Source organism: Gobius niger (genome assembly GCF_951799975.1).
Source record: "Gobius niger genome assembly, chromosome: 6".
NCBI lineage: Eukaryota > Metazoa > Chordata > Actinopteri > Gobiiformes > Gobiidae > Gobius > Gobius niger.
The window spans coordinates 11,778,385-11,794,787 of NC_136857.1; the positions used below are offsets into that span (position 1 = coordinate 11,778,385).

The 16,403-nt window shown below is 41.0% G+C and overlaps 1 protein-coding gene across 5 annotated transcripts in view; it reads right to left on the reverse strand.

Annotated features, from left to right (window-relative positions):
• ampd2b (adenosine monophosphate deaminase 2b) overlaps positions 1–16,403 on the reverse strand; it is a 31,860-nt gene extending 15,457 nt beyond the window's left edge. The window contains exons 1-2 of one of the 5 annotated variants that reach the window (XM_079558907.1): positions 16,239–16,403; positions 15,917–16,052 (exon numbers count right to left, since the gene is read on the reverse strand). In XM_079558907.1, coding sequence (XP_079415033.1) covers positions 15,917–16,019 — 103 coding nt within the window. In that variant the 5' untranslated portion in view covers positions 16,020–16,052; positions 16,239–16,403. Of the gene's footprint in view, positions 1–5,273; positions 5,425–15,916; positions 16,053–16,234 lie in introns of those variants that run through there. The other 4 variants (XM_079558906.1, XM_079558908.1, XM_079558909.1 and 1 more) reach the window with 4 other exon arrangements.

Genomic DNA, 16,403 nt, shown 5'->3' on the forward strand with positions numbered 1-16,403 from the left:
TTCTCTCTAACACAAGAAAGCAATTTTGAATCCAAAAATCACATCTAAAACCACTCTACTGTGACCTTTTCAATGAACCCACCCACACTATTTTTTTCTTCTTACCAGAGCTCACATACTGTATTGGAGCAACAGGGATAAACTAATTGGCCAAGGATCCAGACGACAAGCACTGATTTGAAATGACCAGGCAATTAGGTGAACAAGCTCTTCTGGCAAATTATAATGAGAGTGAACGAGCAAAAATGTACTTCATGAGGGGGAGGGATGGGGGGACTTTGTGTGAAAAGGTGGGAGTGAAGGCACTTTAACTACAAGGTTCTGGTTCTCAGAGGCTGGTTAAATGGGGGGGCACAATGTTCGGAATGTTTGGCAGATGTGGTGTTGGTGTTGCCAGATGCGACGTGACCAGTGCGAATAAAAATAAACTTGCTTTGTTTCATTCAAGTGGAAAAAGTGAGACATAGGCTGGTTAGAATCTCAATTTCGCCAGGTGTGCCCTCCGCAGGCAGCAATGGGACAGACACTTTATAAATCAATGAAAACAAACAGTGGATGAGTGGAGTGGATTTTATGACATTATTGAAATATGTTATCAAAGCTGCTGTATGAGAAGCAGTCAAATGAGTAAAAAGTGTCTAAATAACACTGAGCACAAGGGAAGTTATCTGCACTGAGATATGCAGTAATGGCAAAAGCGGTGGGTTACGTTGAACCATCTGTTATTAGGGCTTAAAATAATTCCAAGTGCAAAGGGCAGCTATTTGAAAACTTGGAGGTTGACCAATAGTTGCAACAAGATGAAAACAACAAGTTTGCTCAACGAGGGACAATTTTGGTCACTGTAAAAAGACTGAGGACCTCCCAATCTTCCCTAAGTAAAGCACCATTTTCTTCAAATGCCAGTGTTGTAGGTGCATGATAGAGGCTGGGTACAGTTAAACAATACCAGTCTAGAAAAAAATAAAACATTTTTTTTATTATTATCATTTTATTTTGTCCCAGTTTTACCCCAATTTATTCCCTATTTTTACCCAATTTTACCCCAAAATTATTCCCCCATTTTATTCCACATTTCTTGACAATGGAGATTAATTGTAAATCTGCAGATCTTCCACACATTATTGTTCTGTTTCTGGTTCTAGATGACAAATATTTGAGTATATGTATCTGAAAAAGTATCGTTCAGGTATCGGTATTGAAAACAAATGGACCGTACACGGCCCTATGACCTAATTGAAAGAATTGACTGTATTTCACACATTTGTAGAGTACTCTAACAGGCATTTGATCTCAGATTTGTGTCATCTTCAAAATTATTCAAAACTTCCAGAGGGCCAGAGGTTCTGTGCTGGAGGGCTGGATTTGGCCCGCGGGCCTGACGTTGCCAGCCCTGATGTAAAGCATCTGACCTAATATTATAAGAAACTAGTATAATATTAAAAGGCACAATACGTGAATTTTTTCTAGTAAAGGAATGGAAAAATATTTGTCCTCCTTAAGTTTATTGTAAACTGAGACATTTGTGGGAAAACATCTAATTACAAAACATTTGTATCAATTTCATGAACTTTGAGGCTCGTTTTCAAGCATTTCTGTGACAGTGACCCTGCAAAGTGACACTGCAAGTTGTGAAATGTTCCTATAAACCTGTGCCTGTGAAGAATTGGGATGGTGGCAAATGTGTGAGAAAAAGAAGAATGAGTTTGGACCAGAGCTAACATTTGAATTTAGTGGCTCCCTCTTTCAGTGTTAATAAAAATATCTCACTATAAAACCCAAAACAAATCACAGAAAAGCCACACAAATTGAATTCCTATCAGGGATCCATATCTCCAGATTGAGGGCCAGCATCTTGGTCAATCTGGCCTCCTGTTCATGCAGCTAAACTACGTCGACTGCAATAATGCTTTCATAATACAACAAGGAGATTTGGAGGCATCCTTCTAATATAGGTCAGCATCCACTTTGTGAAAACACTGTAACACGTCCTATCCAGTTCACCAATGTCAACTCACAGACACACAGCACTTTATGATGAGCCTCATCTGTGCGTGACACAGTGTCCCTGTTATCTCAGTTTGCTCAGATAACAGCAGACGACAGAGCGGAGGGCAGGATGCGACCAGCGGCAAAGACACCCATCCAGGCCGGGACACACAAGAGCCAAGCCAAGCGGACCCTGGGCTAATCCCCTAATGGCGTCTATATTTGGATCACTTGCATCTATGGTTACATAACGCCTCATCCAACACTGCTCAGGAGCAAGTCACTGGAAATTAACAATCGAATATGTACACGCCATAATTTTTTATTGATCTGAAAGGCCACACGTGCAGGGGAGGAACTGAATCCGAGCTCTATATTTCCTCTAAGCTGCTAAAAGAGGTCAAACGAGCTTCAGCTTTGCCAAACCAATTTCCACTGCATGCATATTACAGTCATATGCACTTTAAGGGGAGACAATGCAGGCAAAACCATTTGTGTATGAGTTTTGGGCCAGTTTACTCACTCCACATACACATTTTCAACCGGAAATAAAGAAGCAGCCTAATCTATGTAAGAAGCTGTTTATTATTTAGTTGAATCATTGTTTCTATATAGAGTTATATGGGATTTTTTTCAGTTTCTTTAAAGAGGGGGTATTATGCTTTTTTCAATCACATAGCACCAGTCTATAGCACACTACAATGATGACGCAACCTTCGGTTGGTCTGTAAATGCAGTAAATTAGAATAACTGCCTTGTATAAAATTGCTCTCTCAAAATGGCTGTAGTGAATGTCTTGAAATAGGCCTCTGTCTCTTTAAGAACCTCTGACTCTTTCCGGCACGCCCCCTCCACACGCTGTCTGTGGCATCAGTGGGGAGGGGGTTCTGCTGAGGAGCAGTGGTTGGTTACTCGGCTGGTGACGAAAGCTCGGAGGCGTCTCCAGGAGGTGGGGGCGTTCCTAGGAGGACTCAGGCAAACCTATCCCTAAAATGGCCGCCATCAGAGTTTTTACAGATTACTCAAAAATACGTGAATGTGCCAAGGCAACACTTCAGGCATGTTTTTAATGAGGGAATGACATAATAACATGATGTAATGCTTGAAAAAGTCGATTTTGCATAATACCCCCCTTTAATAATAACTAGTTTATTCAATCACTAAAACCCACCATTTAAACCTGGCTCTATCCATGACCCAGACTTCATCTCTATGAAACCATTAAATTAACTTGCAATTCATTCATTTTCTCACATTATCATCAGTAATCTACAGCAAACGTTCCCATCTCTAAATTAGTTTTGTCTTGCAGCATCTTTTCTCAAGGTGAAACTTGAGAGACGAGATCCTGTGCACAGTTACAGCTTTAGCAGGGACTCAGGGAGGTCACTCAGCTCAAAGGTCACATCCTGGGTCTTTAGTGTATAATCTGTTTATATTCTGCATGTACTGGGTTGAACTGTATTTGCATGAACCTCCTGAGGCGACAGGAAGGTTTCATTGTGCATAGTGTAGATTTATAGGAAACGTGGTTAGTGTATGGTAAATAAAACACGCAAAAAAGCATTATCACTCTTGATCGTTATTAATATGCTATTTCCATCCTACTACCATGCTAATACTGTTTTGTGAAGCAATATATTCCCTCTTCTGAGAGATGCTTACCACTGCAGACTGGAAACAACCCATGGGCTGTCTATGCTCGGACTCAATCACCAATTAGTCAATAGCACAAATGGATTCTGGTGATGAGATTCATAACCCTATTAACAATGCCCACCAGGGTTAACTAATGAAGGTATATATTATCACTGGCACAAACCAAAGTGGGAGGGGGATTCCCGAGCGGTTTCTCCTCCACCTACACCTCTGTTTGTACACATCAGTAGCACCTGTCGGCCTGCTTGCTTTGCACATTTGGTTTTACAGCCCACACAAAAAACCCCTCGGACTCCCAGTGGCTGCTGTGCGAGCCTCTCACCAAAAGCTCCTTGTACCACAGCAACAGCAGAGCACAGTAAACAAGGCACAAATAAACGCTGATTTAAAAACAGAGGCCCATCATCGTGCCCATGAACTTCTTAGTTGTCCTACTTTAAGCTTAAGTAGACATAAACAAATGCCAACATGTTTCTAAATGTTTATTTTTTTTCTTTTAGTTGATCTGACAACACATCAATGCCTCAAGTAAAGAATCCAAATCTTAGATCATACTTTCTGGCAATTTGTTTGAGACAATGCAATATGCTGTGTGGGTGGTGTCTGCACATGATGGCATTAGTTTACTACAAATTGATGAAACGTCTTTAACCAATACATATTAAATTCATCCTAGGCTACAATATATATGCCAATACAAAGTTTTATGCATATTACAGCTATAGTGCTTGTACTGTTTGGCCAAAACCATGTCAAATCGCAAAATATAAGGAACCACCAAACAGCCTAGTGCATTTAAAACACCTTCATATTGTTATTTCAGACAAAGCTACAGTAAATCTGACAGCTAGAAGACTTTGATGCATTGCTCGGATGTTGCAGCAGGAAGCAGTGCCCGCCGTGCGTCTCTGATGACGCTCGGTGCTTCATCATTCATCATTACTGCCACTCACTGCACGAAACGGCAGCCTCCTCGAAAGAGCCCAATCAAAGTCTTTGTAAACTATAACGCTTTTGACTCTGCAGCTGCATGCTTTATGTTTCCCATTTCCTACATTTCCCCCCTTGGGCGCCGTGGACTAAAGCAATAACAACCAGCGCCAAGTACCCAGGCAGTCTTAAAAACAACACCTCAGCAAAGGTCCCACAGTTGCAGGTGTAGGCAACAAACATATTGATCTGCTAGACTCTGCTGGTTTGTTTTCCCAATACAAAACTCTTGAAAATGCAAGAAAATGCATGTTTTTTTGTTGGAGGGGCAATCAATGCACAACCTCTCCACAGACTACACTGCTCTGGGCAATTACACAAAGGCACCATGGGACATGCAGAGAGTGGGATAGAAGAGGAAGAGGAGAGGGGAGTGTAGAGACGAAGAGGCAGCTCCTGTACGGGACGAGACCAGTGGACCGTGCCTGTATCCTATAGTCTTGTGCCAGGCTGCAGATAAAGGATGGAAGCTGGAGAAGGACCAAATGGCCACTGGTTCGGGATAGCAAGTGCTGTCCCTCTGAATACAGGCTCAAGAAATGAAGCATGACATGAAGGATGAGAGAAGCAAAGGACAAAAGCAGCACTCAAACATCACAAAGCTACAGCTCTCGCCTGTCCCGTGTCATACATACACAGTGCGTCCCAAGCCGATCCATGAACTCATCCCAGCGCGCCCTCCCCTCTGTCCGCCTCGTGGTCCAGGCCAGCTGTCGCTCCCCTGCACTGGCTCTGCCTCTGGAGCTCTCCCTGCTCATTTAAATAACTCAGACATGTTCCTGGGTCGTACCACTGAAGGAGGGGACAAGGGGGGGGGAGGGTCGGACATAGAGGATGCTGCACGGTGCAAGATGCTTACTGTGGCGTTAAATACACCCCTTTCGCTCGTGTGGGACAGTCCCGGCTATGTTTTGCTGAGGGGACCATGTGTTTGGGATGTTTGTGTTTGTGAGTGCGTGTGGAAAACAGTCTCTTCTCAGCGCTGAGGTCTGACAATGTCACTGGGGGTTGATTGCATTTGAACCACAGTAGAATTAAAAAGAAAAAGACCTCTTTTTTCACACTTGAGAGAAATGAAAGGGCCAGAACACTGTCCCCATTATCACCAGGGCAGGAATAGAAGTAAAATAAAATTGGGCTGCAAAATTTAATGCCAAATTGGACTGAGATCTACACCCTTTCCACGAAAACACAGCATAAAAGTCTAACTCTTGCTTACAATTTTTACCAGCACAAAAATATAGCATTACCCAATGTCTGTGTTTTATTGTTAGTGAGATGGTGCAACTATAGTGTGACCCAAAACGAGCTTTACAAAATCCTTGTCTTGTGTCATATCTACCAGAGCATTGTGACAGCACTACACAGTAAAGTCGCTTAAGCAAACATTCATGTCGGAATGTTTGACTTACAATGAGTGACAAAATCTGGTTATATTCAGTAATTGTTCCAGCTGGAATTACCGTCACTGTTATACTTAAAGGGACTATACAGAGTTTAAAAATGTTAAAATTATGTATTGTCCTCCTCCTAAATGTTCCAGCCATGTCCTAGTGTATAGAATGAGCTCAATCTTGTTCACCACAACTGCCTCTAAAATCCTGCACTGTCACTCAAAAAGGTGTTAATTCGGGTCCGAAGTGCCGTCATGCACGAGCTTAATATAGAAGCTGCAGTTACGCCTAAGACCTGAGGTGGCAGCAGTGAGCATAAAATGACGAACTTGCATCTAGCCCCTTTAAATGTCCAAGAGCAGGTTTCAGGGTGGGCGGGACTGTAGGGGTGATAATTGTAGCAACAGAAATTATCACAAAATTACAAACTGATCATAAAATAAATAACACAATTTTTCATTCTTTATAAGGATAGAAAAACATTGAAAATGTAATATTATTCTTAATGGAAAACCTCATTCATTTGGGAATGAATGTCAAACAACAAAGATTTTAAATGTTTTTTGCTCGATACTAATAACTGCATTATTAATTTGTTTTTACAGTGAGGGTCCCGGGTTGTTCACGTGGTAATTTTTGGGGTCGTGGCCTGAAAAGTTTGAGCACCCCTGGGATAGATGACCCAGTTAATCTGTCAGCTGTCAGAATAAAAGCAAACACATGAACGCACATCAAACAGACCAACTTTACAAAATACCTGCAATTGAATTATGTATAAAGACAAACTTGATGAAAATTAATTAAGCTGCTCTGACATTCAATTGAAAAAGACTTAAAAAGACTCCCCCTAATGGCAAGTAAAGGCTCAACACTAATTGCTTGAACGTTAATCCCTATTTCCAAGGAAACAACAAAAGCTCACAAAAAGAATGTCTGCACCAGATGCCTGAGAGATGGAAACCGTTTTCAATCAACCACTTCTTTCTCTGCTATTCAAAAAACATAAAATAAGAGCCGAGTGTTTAATATATGTTTAAAAAAGCTTGACTAAATGTAATAAATAAAATCTCATATTGTCATGTGCAAAGAGTAAAATTAAATGTACATTATTTACCTGCAAGGTGCTGATGAGAGACGCAGCAGCAGATGTCACAGTCCACTAATCAGCACAGTCCTAAGTACGAGCCACAAGAGCCGGGGCCAGTCCCACCCAAAAGTCCAGTGAGAAACATAGGAATCACAACATAGAGTCGAGCGTCTAAAGGTTATCACAATGAGGTGTGTCCGATATCCAGTCAATCATTAGTAACAATTAGCCTGATTAGTTGTAGTAGTTATTTGTTATTTCATCACATCTGGGAGTGACGGGGCTTCACATTTAACTGGACACGTTTGTTTCCGGTCATCAGTGCGTGTGACAAAGACTGAGATCTAGCGGGACATGTAACAGTGACAAGGTGTGACAGAGGAGTGAGAGAGACGCGGCCTGTTCAAAGGGCCATCCACAGTGTGTTGCATAACAAACCAGGGCCATACTGGAAAACACTGCTATGTCGCTTGATAATTACTGCGTTTTCCGGACTATAAGTCACACACATTTTTTCATAGTTTGGCTGGGGGTGCGACTTATACTCAGGTGCGACTTAAATATCAAAATATATAATTTCACAGGATAGTTATTTTCACACTGACATACGCTAGAGGGCGCTATACTATATTGTAAGGCGTAATAATACCAGGAGTACTTCGGCATCAGCACAGTAAAGTGAAGATATTACAGCGCGGATGTCGAAGTACTCCTGGTATTACTACGCCTTACAGCTTGTATCTTCACCTTGTTTGGAGCAATAGAGGAGAGGAGGAGAGGGTAAATGCTAACGCCGTCTGTGCTGTGTTTACGTGACTGAGGGTAATTCGTCTTAGCTAAGGTAAGAACATATCTCAGTATGTAAAAACGGTGGCCTAGTCCTTTAAAAAACAGTAATCAAGTGGCAGAAAGAAAGGGTGACGCGAGCGAGAAACTTGTGAGTGACTGGCGAAAGGCGGAGGTTACTCTTACTGCGATGAAAAAAACTAAGAAAGCTAAAGGCTAGATGGCCACAGCGAGAGGAACGAGTTCGCAAATGGGTGCTTGAACAACGTGCTGCCAGGAGAGGCTTGTCAACGGTGCAGTTACGCCTCCATGCCCAGGGAGTTGCCAAGGCTGGTGCGACTTATACTCCGGAACGTCTTATAGTCCGCAAAATACGGTATATTCATGAGAGCTAATCCAAAGCAAAAAGCTAAATGTATCCTATTAATGAATAGGTGACTCTAAAGGTTTAAACATCTTGTAAATCCTTGATACCATAAAGTGGATTTGCATAATAATTCACCCTTAATACAAATATTAATATAGGGCTCCTCATATAAAGCGACAGCAATTTTCAATTTATTTTAATTTCTTCACAGTAAAAACAAATAATGAAGCTGTTACAAATATGCTCCATGGACATAGTTAGTATAAACATTTGAAATAAACCACAGCTTAATGAACACTTTTCACACCGTGTTAATTAACCATCTCTCATTGTACTGCTCCAAACGAGGTGCTGCAACTGCCACAACATTGAGACCTGATGATTAAAAATGTCAATTGTTGTAACCAAAGTTGAGATTGCGATTTCAGTTTAATTCCCATTAATTGCAAAGCCTCAACTAATATTTCTACTAACAAAAACAAATACTTTTGATGCACATGTACAAAAATGAATTAAAAGTGCATTCTATAAGAGTACAGGCAATCGGGCAAAACGAGTGCAAGTGCATTTTAATAAGCCAAATCAGAATTGGTAGTACGCATGCGTGGTAATGTTCCGGTCAAAGTTCACACCTACCCACGGTGTCAACAAAGCCCATTAAAACCAGACTATCATAGTAGAACAACCGGCTATTTAGTGACTATTATGTTGCTTGAAGTGGTTTTGCGGCGATATGCCAGGTTCGCATTCATTCTCCATTGCAGTGCGACTGTCCATGTGGACTTAATCAGCCCTATTCACAAGTGCAATAAAGGAACCTCACAGTATGTACAGTATATGGAGCCACCATACGTACTCATCACATTCCCTACTGAGAGAAAAGATCCAGAACGTTGTGACGAATGTATTAAATTAGTAAGTTTGACATATAGTAATGCTATTTGTAATCGATACATCTATTTACTTAATACTGTTTTTTATTTATTTATTGGTTTAGCAAGGGCCACGAGTTCTTTTTCTCTTCCCAGTAACACTGTGTCCCCATTTCTTACAGAATTCTTTTAAAACATGGATTTTCAATGCTCAAAATACTCAATATCTCTGTCACACTCGGTCATGTTAAAGGAGCTATTATTGATTTTGTAATTTTCTGTTATTGGAATAAAATTTGTTTTGTCCTTTAGTACATGGTAAAAGCAGACATTTATCCAAAATACTGGTTTTAACTCAACTTAAAATTTGCATCACCATGGAAACAATCACTCTCCAACAGCTAGCAGCAAAAGCAAGGCGCCAAATAATTTAGTGCTGCCGTGGTCCGCTATTATACAATGGTTTGGAAAGGGTGAGGAGAAAAAGAACGATTTAGTGTGTAGTGTGTAGTTCCTTTTGATTGTGTCAAAGTCAAATTGATGTGGACAAAACGGAAAAAGTGAAAATTAAAACAACTGACAACAAATGTCGAAATAATAGCCTCTCGCTAAATAACACATAAATGCCTGTAATTTTGCTCTCCTCCTCAAAAAGGACAGGCTTTTTTTTGCAGCCATGATCATTCACGTAAAGGCTAGTTTCTTTCTTCACTTTAAAGCAGTTGTACGCTGAATGAAAAGACCATGAATCCCTCGAGGCCATAGCTGATGTTCACAGACAGTGAGGTGTGAAAACGCAACCTGCAATGCCACCACCAATGACAGCAGTATAAAATCCAGCGACGCAGAAAGCACCTGTTTCTATGTGTGCTTGGCTCTGTGAATGTACAGCACCAGCCTTTAACCAACCGACTACAGATATGATGAGCGTGATAGCCAGGATTTACTCAACAGCACCTCAGACTTACAGTTTGATTTGAGACCTTGGGCATTACAGGAGAATGATGAAAGTGAAAGACATTACTTTCATGGCGCTTCACTCAATATGAAAATTAAAATCCTTCAGCAGCTCATGCCAAAGATTGCCAATGATTGTTGAGATCTGGACTCTGTGGTGGCCAATCCATGTGTGAAAATTATGTCTCGCGCTCCCTAGGGCTGTGCAATTAATCGAAATTCGATTTACAAAATTAGCATAATCTAAAAAAAAAAAAGAATTACTATTATTATTTGTTTTGTTTTTATTTTTATTTTTATTTTTTTGCAAAGCTGCATTATTTCATGGTGCTGGGATTATTCACATGCATGGCTCATGCTTTTGCCTGACAACAAACAGTGCTGTGTGATGATGTCATCAGGCCACGCTGCTCAGTTTACTTGCGCAGGTGTGAGGGCTGGCCAGCAGGGGGCAGGTGTGAAACAGAGACCTCTCCTTAAACGAGGCATACTTAAAATCATTTGTACTTTTATGACTGTTCAGAAAACAGAAAATATTCAGCATTTTTTTTAAATGAATAATTATATAAATAACATAAAGACTTTTTTAAAGGCAACAAATAATCGTTTGAATAATTGTGATTTCAATTATGACAAAAATAATCGTGATTATTATTTTTTCAATAATCGAGCAGCCCTAACGCTCCCTGAACCACACTTTCACAATGTGAGCCCAATGAATCCTGGTCCCATCAGGAAAGAAAAAAAAAACATGGATGGAATAACCTTTTAAAAGTTTAAAATCAGTAGTATTAAGATGGAAATAATGAATCAGTGTTGTACATCATCTCCATTACATCCCTCTCACTGCGTCTTCAATGTGTTTCGATCAACAAAATGAGCAGTAAAGCTCTACAAAGAAAAAAGTATGTCAAAATATTTAATGCACTATAACTGCGACTGAACAAAGTAGCAGTTATAGTGCATTAAATATTTATGAAACATATCACTGTTTGAGAGTGTTTTTTACTCGAGTCTTTTACAAATGATGCAGCCAGTACAGTTACAGAGCTCGTGATGGTTTGAAGTGGTTCAACAAGTGCAAACGCAGCATGGAGCTCTGAGTGGGAGACTGGAGAGTGGGTGGTGCCCTAATCTTAGAACTAGCCTTTTCACAGCTCGGAAAGTGATTCACCCGCCACTGCTGAGTTCAAGCCACAAAAACCCTTCTAAAACCTGATAAATATGGAGACATTGCATGAAAAAGGAAAAAAGAGCAAGAGGCAGATTGACAGTAGTAAATTTGTATTTGTAGAGTGTGAATAACCTTTGAAACGGGTGACTCATCCAGGCATGTCTAATAGTCTCTCCAGCTCACAGCCACAAGGCTCATTAGATTAGATAGAAGGACCAAGAGATGCTTATTAGACCAATCAACCAGGCTGGAGCTGCTGCGGTCGTTTAGGCGATCAATGTTGAGCACTGAAATTATAGTGCCTTATAGTGCCAGCAGGGCACAGAGATGATCACGACACGAGGCACTGGGTGAAGAACCGCATCGAATCTGTCATTAATAATTCAAAGAGAAACAGGTTGAAAATATGATCACGTTCCATGGTCTTTTAACTGGTTGCAAGATGAAACGTAATCAAATCAAAATTGCTATTGTAATTAGCTCATTGAAAAGGCAGCAGTTATAGCTGCATTATATACAATATCTTTAGCATCTACAAACATGTTCTGAAGCAGCATGTGATTCTTCAGTCTTCTCTCACTACACCTCGAGTCTTGATTTCAATTGCAAATCTTATGACTATCGCACTTACAAGACAGAATGTGATTAACTACTTAAAGCAGTACTAAGTAACTTGTTTGCATTAATAAATCCTTTCCGCAGTCCCTCTGAGGGTAATACAAATGTTAAATGGATGATTGGGAGGTCTTTAATCTGGCCAGAAAAACACAATTGCAATTTCGCTGCCTACGGGTCAGAGCCACCAATACACACTAATAGAATCACAAAGAAGCAGCTAACAGGCTAACGGGCAAAGCTAACTGCGGGCTAGCGCCACTTAAACAGTATTTCCAGCCAAGTTTAAGTGAAAATGATCTCCATTGTGTAATTGGATGTACAATATTCCCACTCTCCGTTTGTCTTTTCTGTCAGCGTAGTATTTACTCTCACGGACAATAAATGAGTAAAAAAACGCAACATGCTACGACACCTGCAGTGGCGCTTATGGCCTCTAGGGGCATGAGTTACTTTCACTGTTTAACCAAAAACATGTGGCCCAAGTGTTTAATGTTTTAAAGATTTATTTTAGGAACATTTCTTTTAGAAGGTCTACATTTTGTCTGTAAACGGGACATATTTTTCATTATTCGTGCCGACAACCTAAATTTGTGGGAGAGGCTCTCTCTGCTCCAGTTGAAGCTACGGGATACTGTCTAGCAGCCTGAATTCAACAGCTTTAAAGGTATACGACAGACTAGTGAGAAATCCATTTACCAAAGCCTCAAACATAAACAGCTCAACAGTAGCGGTCCTCATTGGTCGGTGGTGACCTCAGGGTCACACTCACAGGAGCCTCAAAGGGTCAAAGGATAAAAACAACAGCAGCCTCTGTGGGACAACAAAGCCAGTGCAGTTGTCCTTCATGGTCAGAAAAGTCACTTAATCAAATCAACATCCTTTATGCAGCAGCCTCACATAACAAAATATAAACAACACCAGCTCTGGTAGGAAAAAAACTACTTACACTTATATTGCACATTACTAGCTTGTGTTGGTAATTTTCTCAAAGCGTTACACTGTAGTTATTATTAATTCACTCCATACTTAGTTACTTACTGATGTTAAGCCACTATCATAGCCACAGCTGCCCTGGGGAACCACTGACCTTCTACATATAACAAGTACCGCTCTTCCATATGAGCATTTACCGACCCAGGACAGTTCCCTCGAGATTCAGTGAACAGTCCAGGCTCCAGTGAAGACCCTGCTGTACATGTTTCAGTCTAAGGGCACTATACTGACGTGGCGAGAACATGCAAACTCCCATAATATACACCCATAAACTCAACATATCAATATCAATAATCAACAATGCCATTTCCATCATCTGCAAATGTTTGACTTGTACAATATCTGTAAAAAATACGTGAGAATCATCACCTACTTTTAGCCAAATGCGTGGGATAATGGTGTCACATTCTCTGCATCTTGTTTTCAGTGACTGTAAACAGTTCCTCTACAAACGCCCTTTTCCAAACACAAAAGCGGCTGCGTCACCAAAATGTCATCTCTGCTTAGTGAAATGTCTGTCTGGATGCTTCCCAGACACAACACACAAAGGTTATCTTGATCTCGTTCGGGACATATTAAACCTTTGGGGCTTCATTGTACCCTGTGTCTGCTCTCAATATTAAAGACGCTGGCAGCAGTCTCGGTCAAAGGCTGTAGCTCCGCAGTGATTTCGGTAATAGCCACTTTCTGCCTCCAAGTACCAATCTAGTACAATCTTAGGAAGTGTCCTGATAATGGGGTAGACACTGGAGACATGAAATCGATTTGTGGCAATTCTGACGGTAATCACAGCCCCGGCACAACAGTTCATCAAATGTGTCCTCAACAAGAACCTCTGAGAGGGACAAAAACTGTGGATGGATTATGTAACAGAAATGGACAGTTGAAATAAATCACAAAACGTTTATCTAAAATTTGACTTGACATAAACGTAGAGCTCATAACGAAATATAAACACTGATTTGTTTGTGTATTTATTTTTGGGCAACATTTTCATTGACATTTCTGCAAAACCAATTTCTGGATACCGAGGTGCAACAAGACATCTTTCATGCTAAATAATAAATTGCTTAATAATCTTTATGAACACATATCTATCTGCAGACTATTTGAAAGCAGGTGGAAGACTTCAGTAACAAAGAAGCATGAGCAGGCGGATAGTGTGATGTCCGAAGCACAAATGGCATTGACTAGTAAAAGTGCAAAAGGTGGAGGGGATAGTGTAGGATTGAGTGAAAGACAGTGAAGGATGAAAACAGAGGGGCAGCGATTGTTGGCTTCCAAAATTCAGATTGGAATACACAGGTACATAAGAAGGACACTGAATATATGGCTTGAATGGTGCTAAAACTAGGAGGTGTAGTGGAAGAATGTACAAGACATTTATAGATATTGTAAAATGTAAAGATGATGGATGGACAAGAAGCAGAATTGGGTGGAGTTACTTGATTTGGCAACCAGTGCAAAGCGATTACTTACTTGACATTTTTTAAACAATGTTACGAGGCTGTTCTCCCATAAAAAAGTATATTCAGCCTGTCGTCTTTTCAAGAGCTAAAAACACACCCCTACCGCCTGTGTGTGTTTGGATTCCCGACCGTGGACTCATTCTGACCTTTTCAGAATCCCTCAAAAATCCCTTTCATGCCAGGATAAATCCAGGTGTTTTGTAAAATAAATTAGGGCTGAGTTACTTTAACTTGAATGCATTATGAATATTAAAATACCAATGTTGAAGTTTCCCAGAGCATTTTTAAAAAGTATTTAAAGCTCAAATGATGCATAATAGTGCAGCACCTTTTGACATAGGGCTGTGCAAAGTGGTAAAATGGCAAAAATGGATTTGGATTGATCTCAACATTTGCTTTTAAATGCTTTTACTGATATGGTTCAAAAACAAAATGAAGACAGACATAAGTAAAAAGTATATAAACTTTAAAAAGCTCCATGTCGATACTTGAGAAGTTGGGATTGGTCATAGTGTTAATCGCGATTTCCTTTAACTGCACAGCCCTACTTTAAAGATCTCACAACATATTCAGCCAGTGTCTTTCTGACTTTTCAAAGACAAAAGCACCCCTAAAAAATAATACGATCCACTCAAATCACTGACGTTACATCCGGGGTCATCCTCCTTCCCTCAGCCCTTTGTATTTCAGCTGAAAGCTTATGTTTAGTGAGCATGCATCACCGTGCTGCTGACTAATCCTCTCATTCAGCCGAGGGATCAGGTCCTGAGGTACCAACCTACACACTCTTTACTATGGACCACACGACCCACTGTCAGACGCAATAAACTACACTGTCATCCTATCTAACGCGCTCCGAAGGAAACAGACAAGGCGGATTCACTGTGAAATATGAGTGGGGGTGCTGCTTAATACGAACATGCAATCTGGCATAATCCACCATATGTTGTAATGGTTGAACAAGGAACGGAGAAGATCTATAGAGAGCTTGCAAATGATGTCTCTGCATGGCAACAGAAGCCAAATAAGTGTCAACATTGAGTCAAGAAACGTATAAGTAGCGTATGTTTTGGTGCACAGTCCAGAACGTTGATATACTCTCTACCATACTCTTAACCATACTCTCTGTATTTGAATTGAAGCATATTGATAGAAGTGGGACAAAACTCCATTCAATAAAGCCTGGCATACTGCTATTATAATTAACAGCCTCTTATCTCATTTTTGCCCCAAGTAATTTAGTGGCAAGGGCTGCACTGTAATAACCCAATTATTAAAGCTTGGATGATTTGCTTATGGAGTGCATCCCTTGAGTAAATCTCAAGGTTACAAGTGTCAAATTCAATCAATTTGATATAGTAATTACAGTTTTTTGTGAAGAGTGAAGTAAATCAACAGGTTTCATTCCTTCAAAAAAGCGAAGAGGTTGTTTTCTTTCTTAGAAGCGCTGGTGCTGATCCTACATGAACTACAATTACAGGGTAAGTAGCTACATTAACAGGCATAAGTGGTAAAAGGTCAGCACAGTGTGAAGGCGTTTGTCTGTGGGTCGCTCACTCACCTGTGCTGGTGGTGTACTGCAGACTCCCACGCTTCTTAAAGGGCGAGAGGGGCTTGTTTTTAGCAGCCCCAGTGGCCGTCCCGAGGGGCAGGCTGGACGACATGCTGTTACCAGGGCGTGCGGTTCCGTTCAGCTTCTTCAAATGACAAGAAAACAGGAGAGAAGAAGCGTGAGTCAGACCTGCGGATGAAGGGGCTGCATGGAGCGCCGGGCTGAGGGAAAGTGAAATGAGAGGAGAGACTGGGAATCTGTAAGAGAAACAGGGAGAGGGTGTGAGCTGGAGGAGGGACAGAGAGCAGAGTGAGTGTCCATGCTTACGTGCCTCAGAGCAGGGGTTTCCACAGTGGCTGCTCCAGCGTGGGGCTGCATAGCATCCCTCTGCAGAGGAACAGGCCCCGCCCCCCTGAAACACCCCCGTGAAGAGCTGCGGCGCGGGGAGAGGGCAGCAGGATGGAGGGGGCGTGATGATGGAGGACCATCGGCTTCC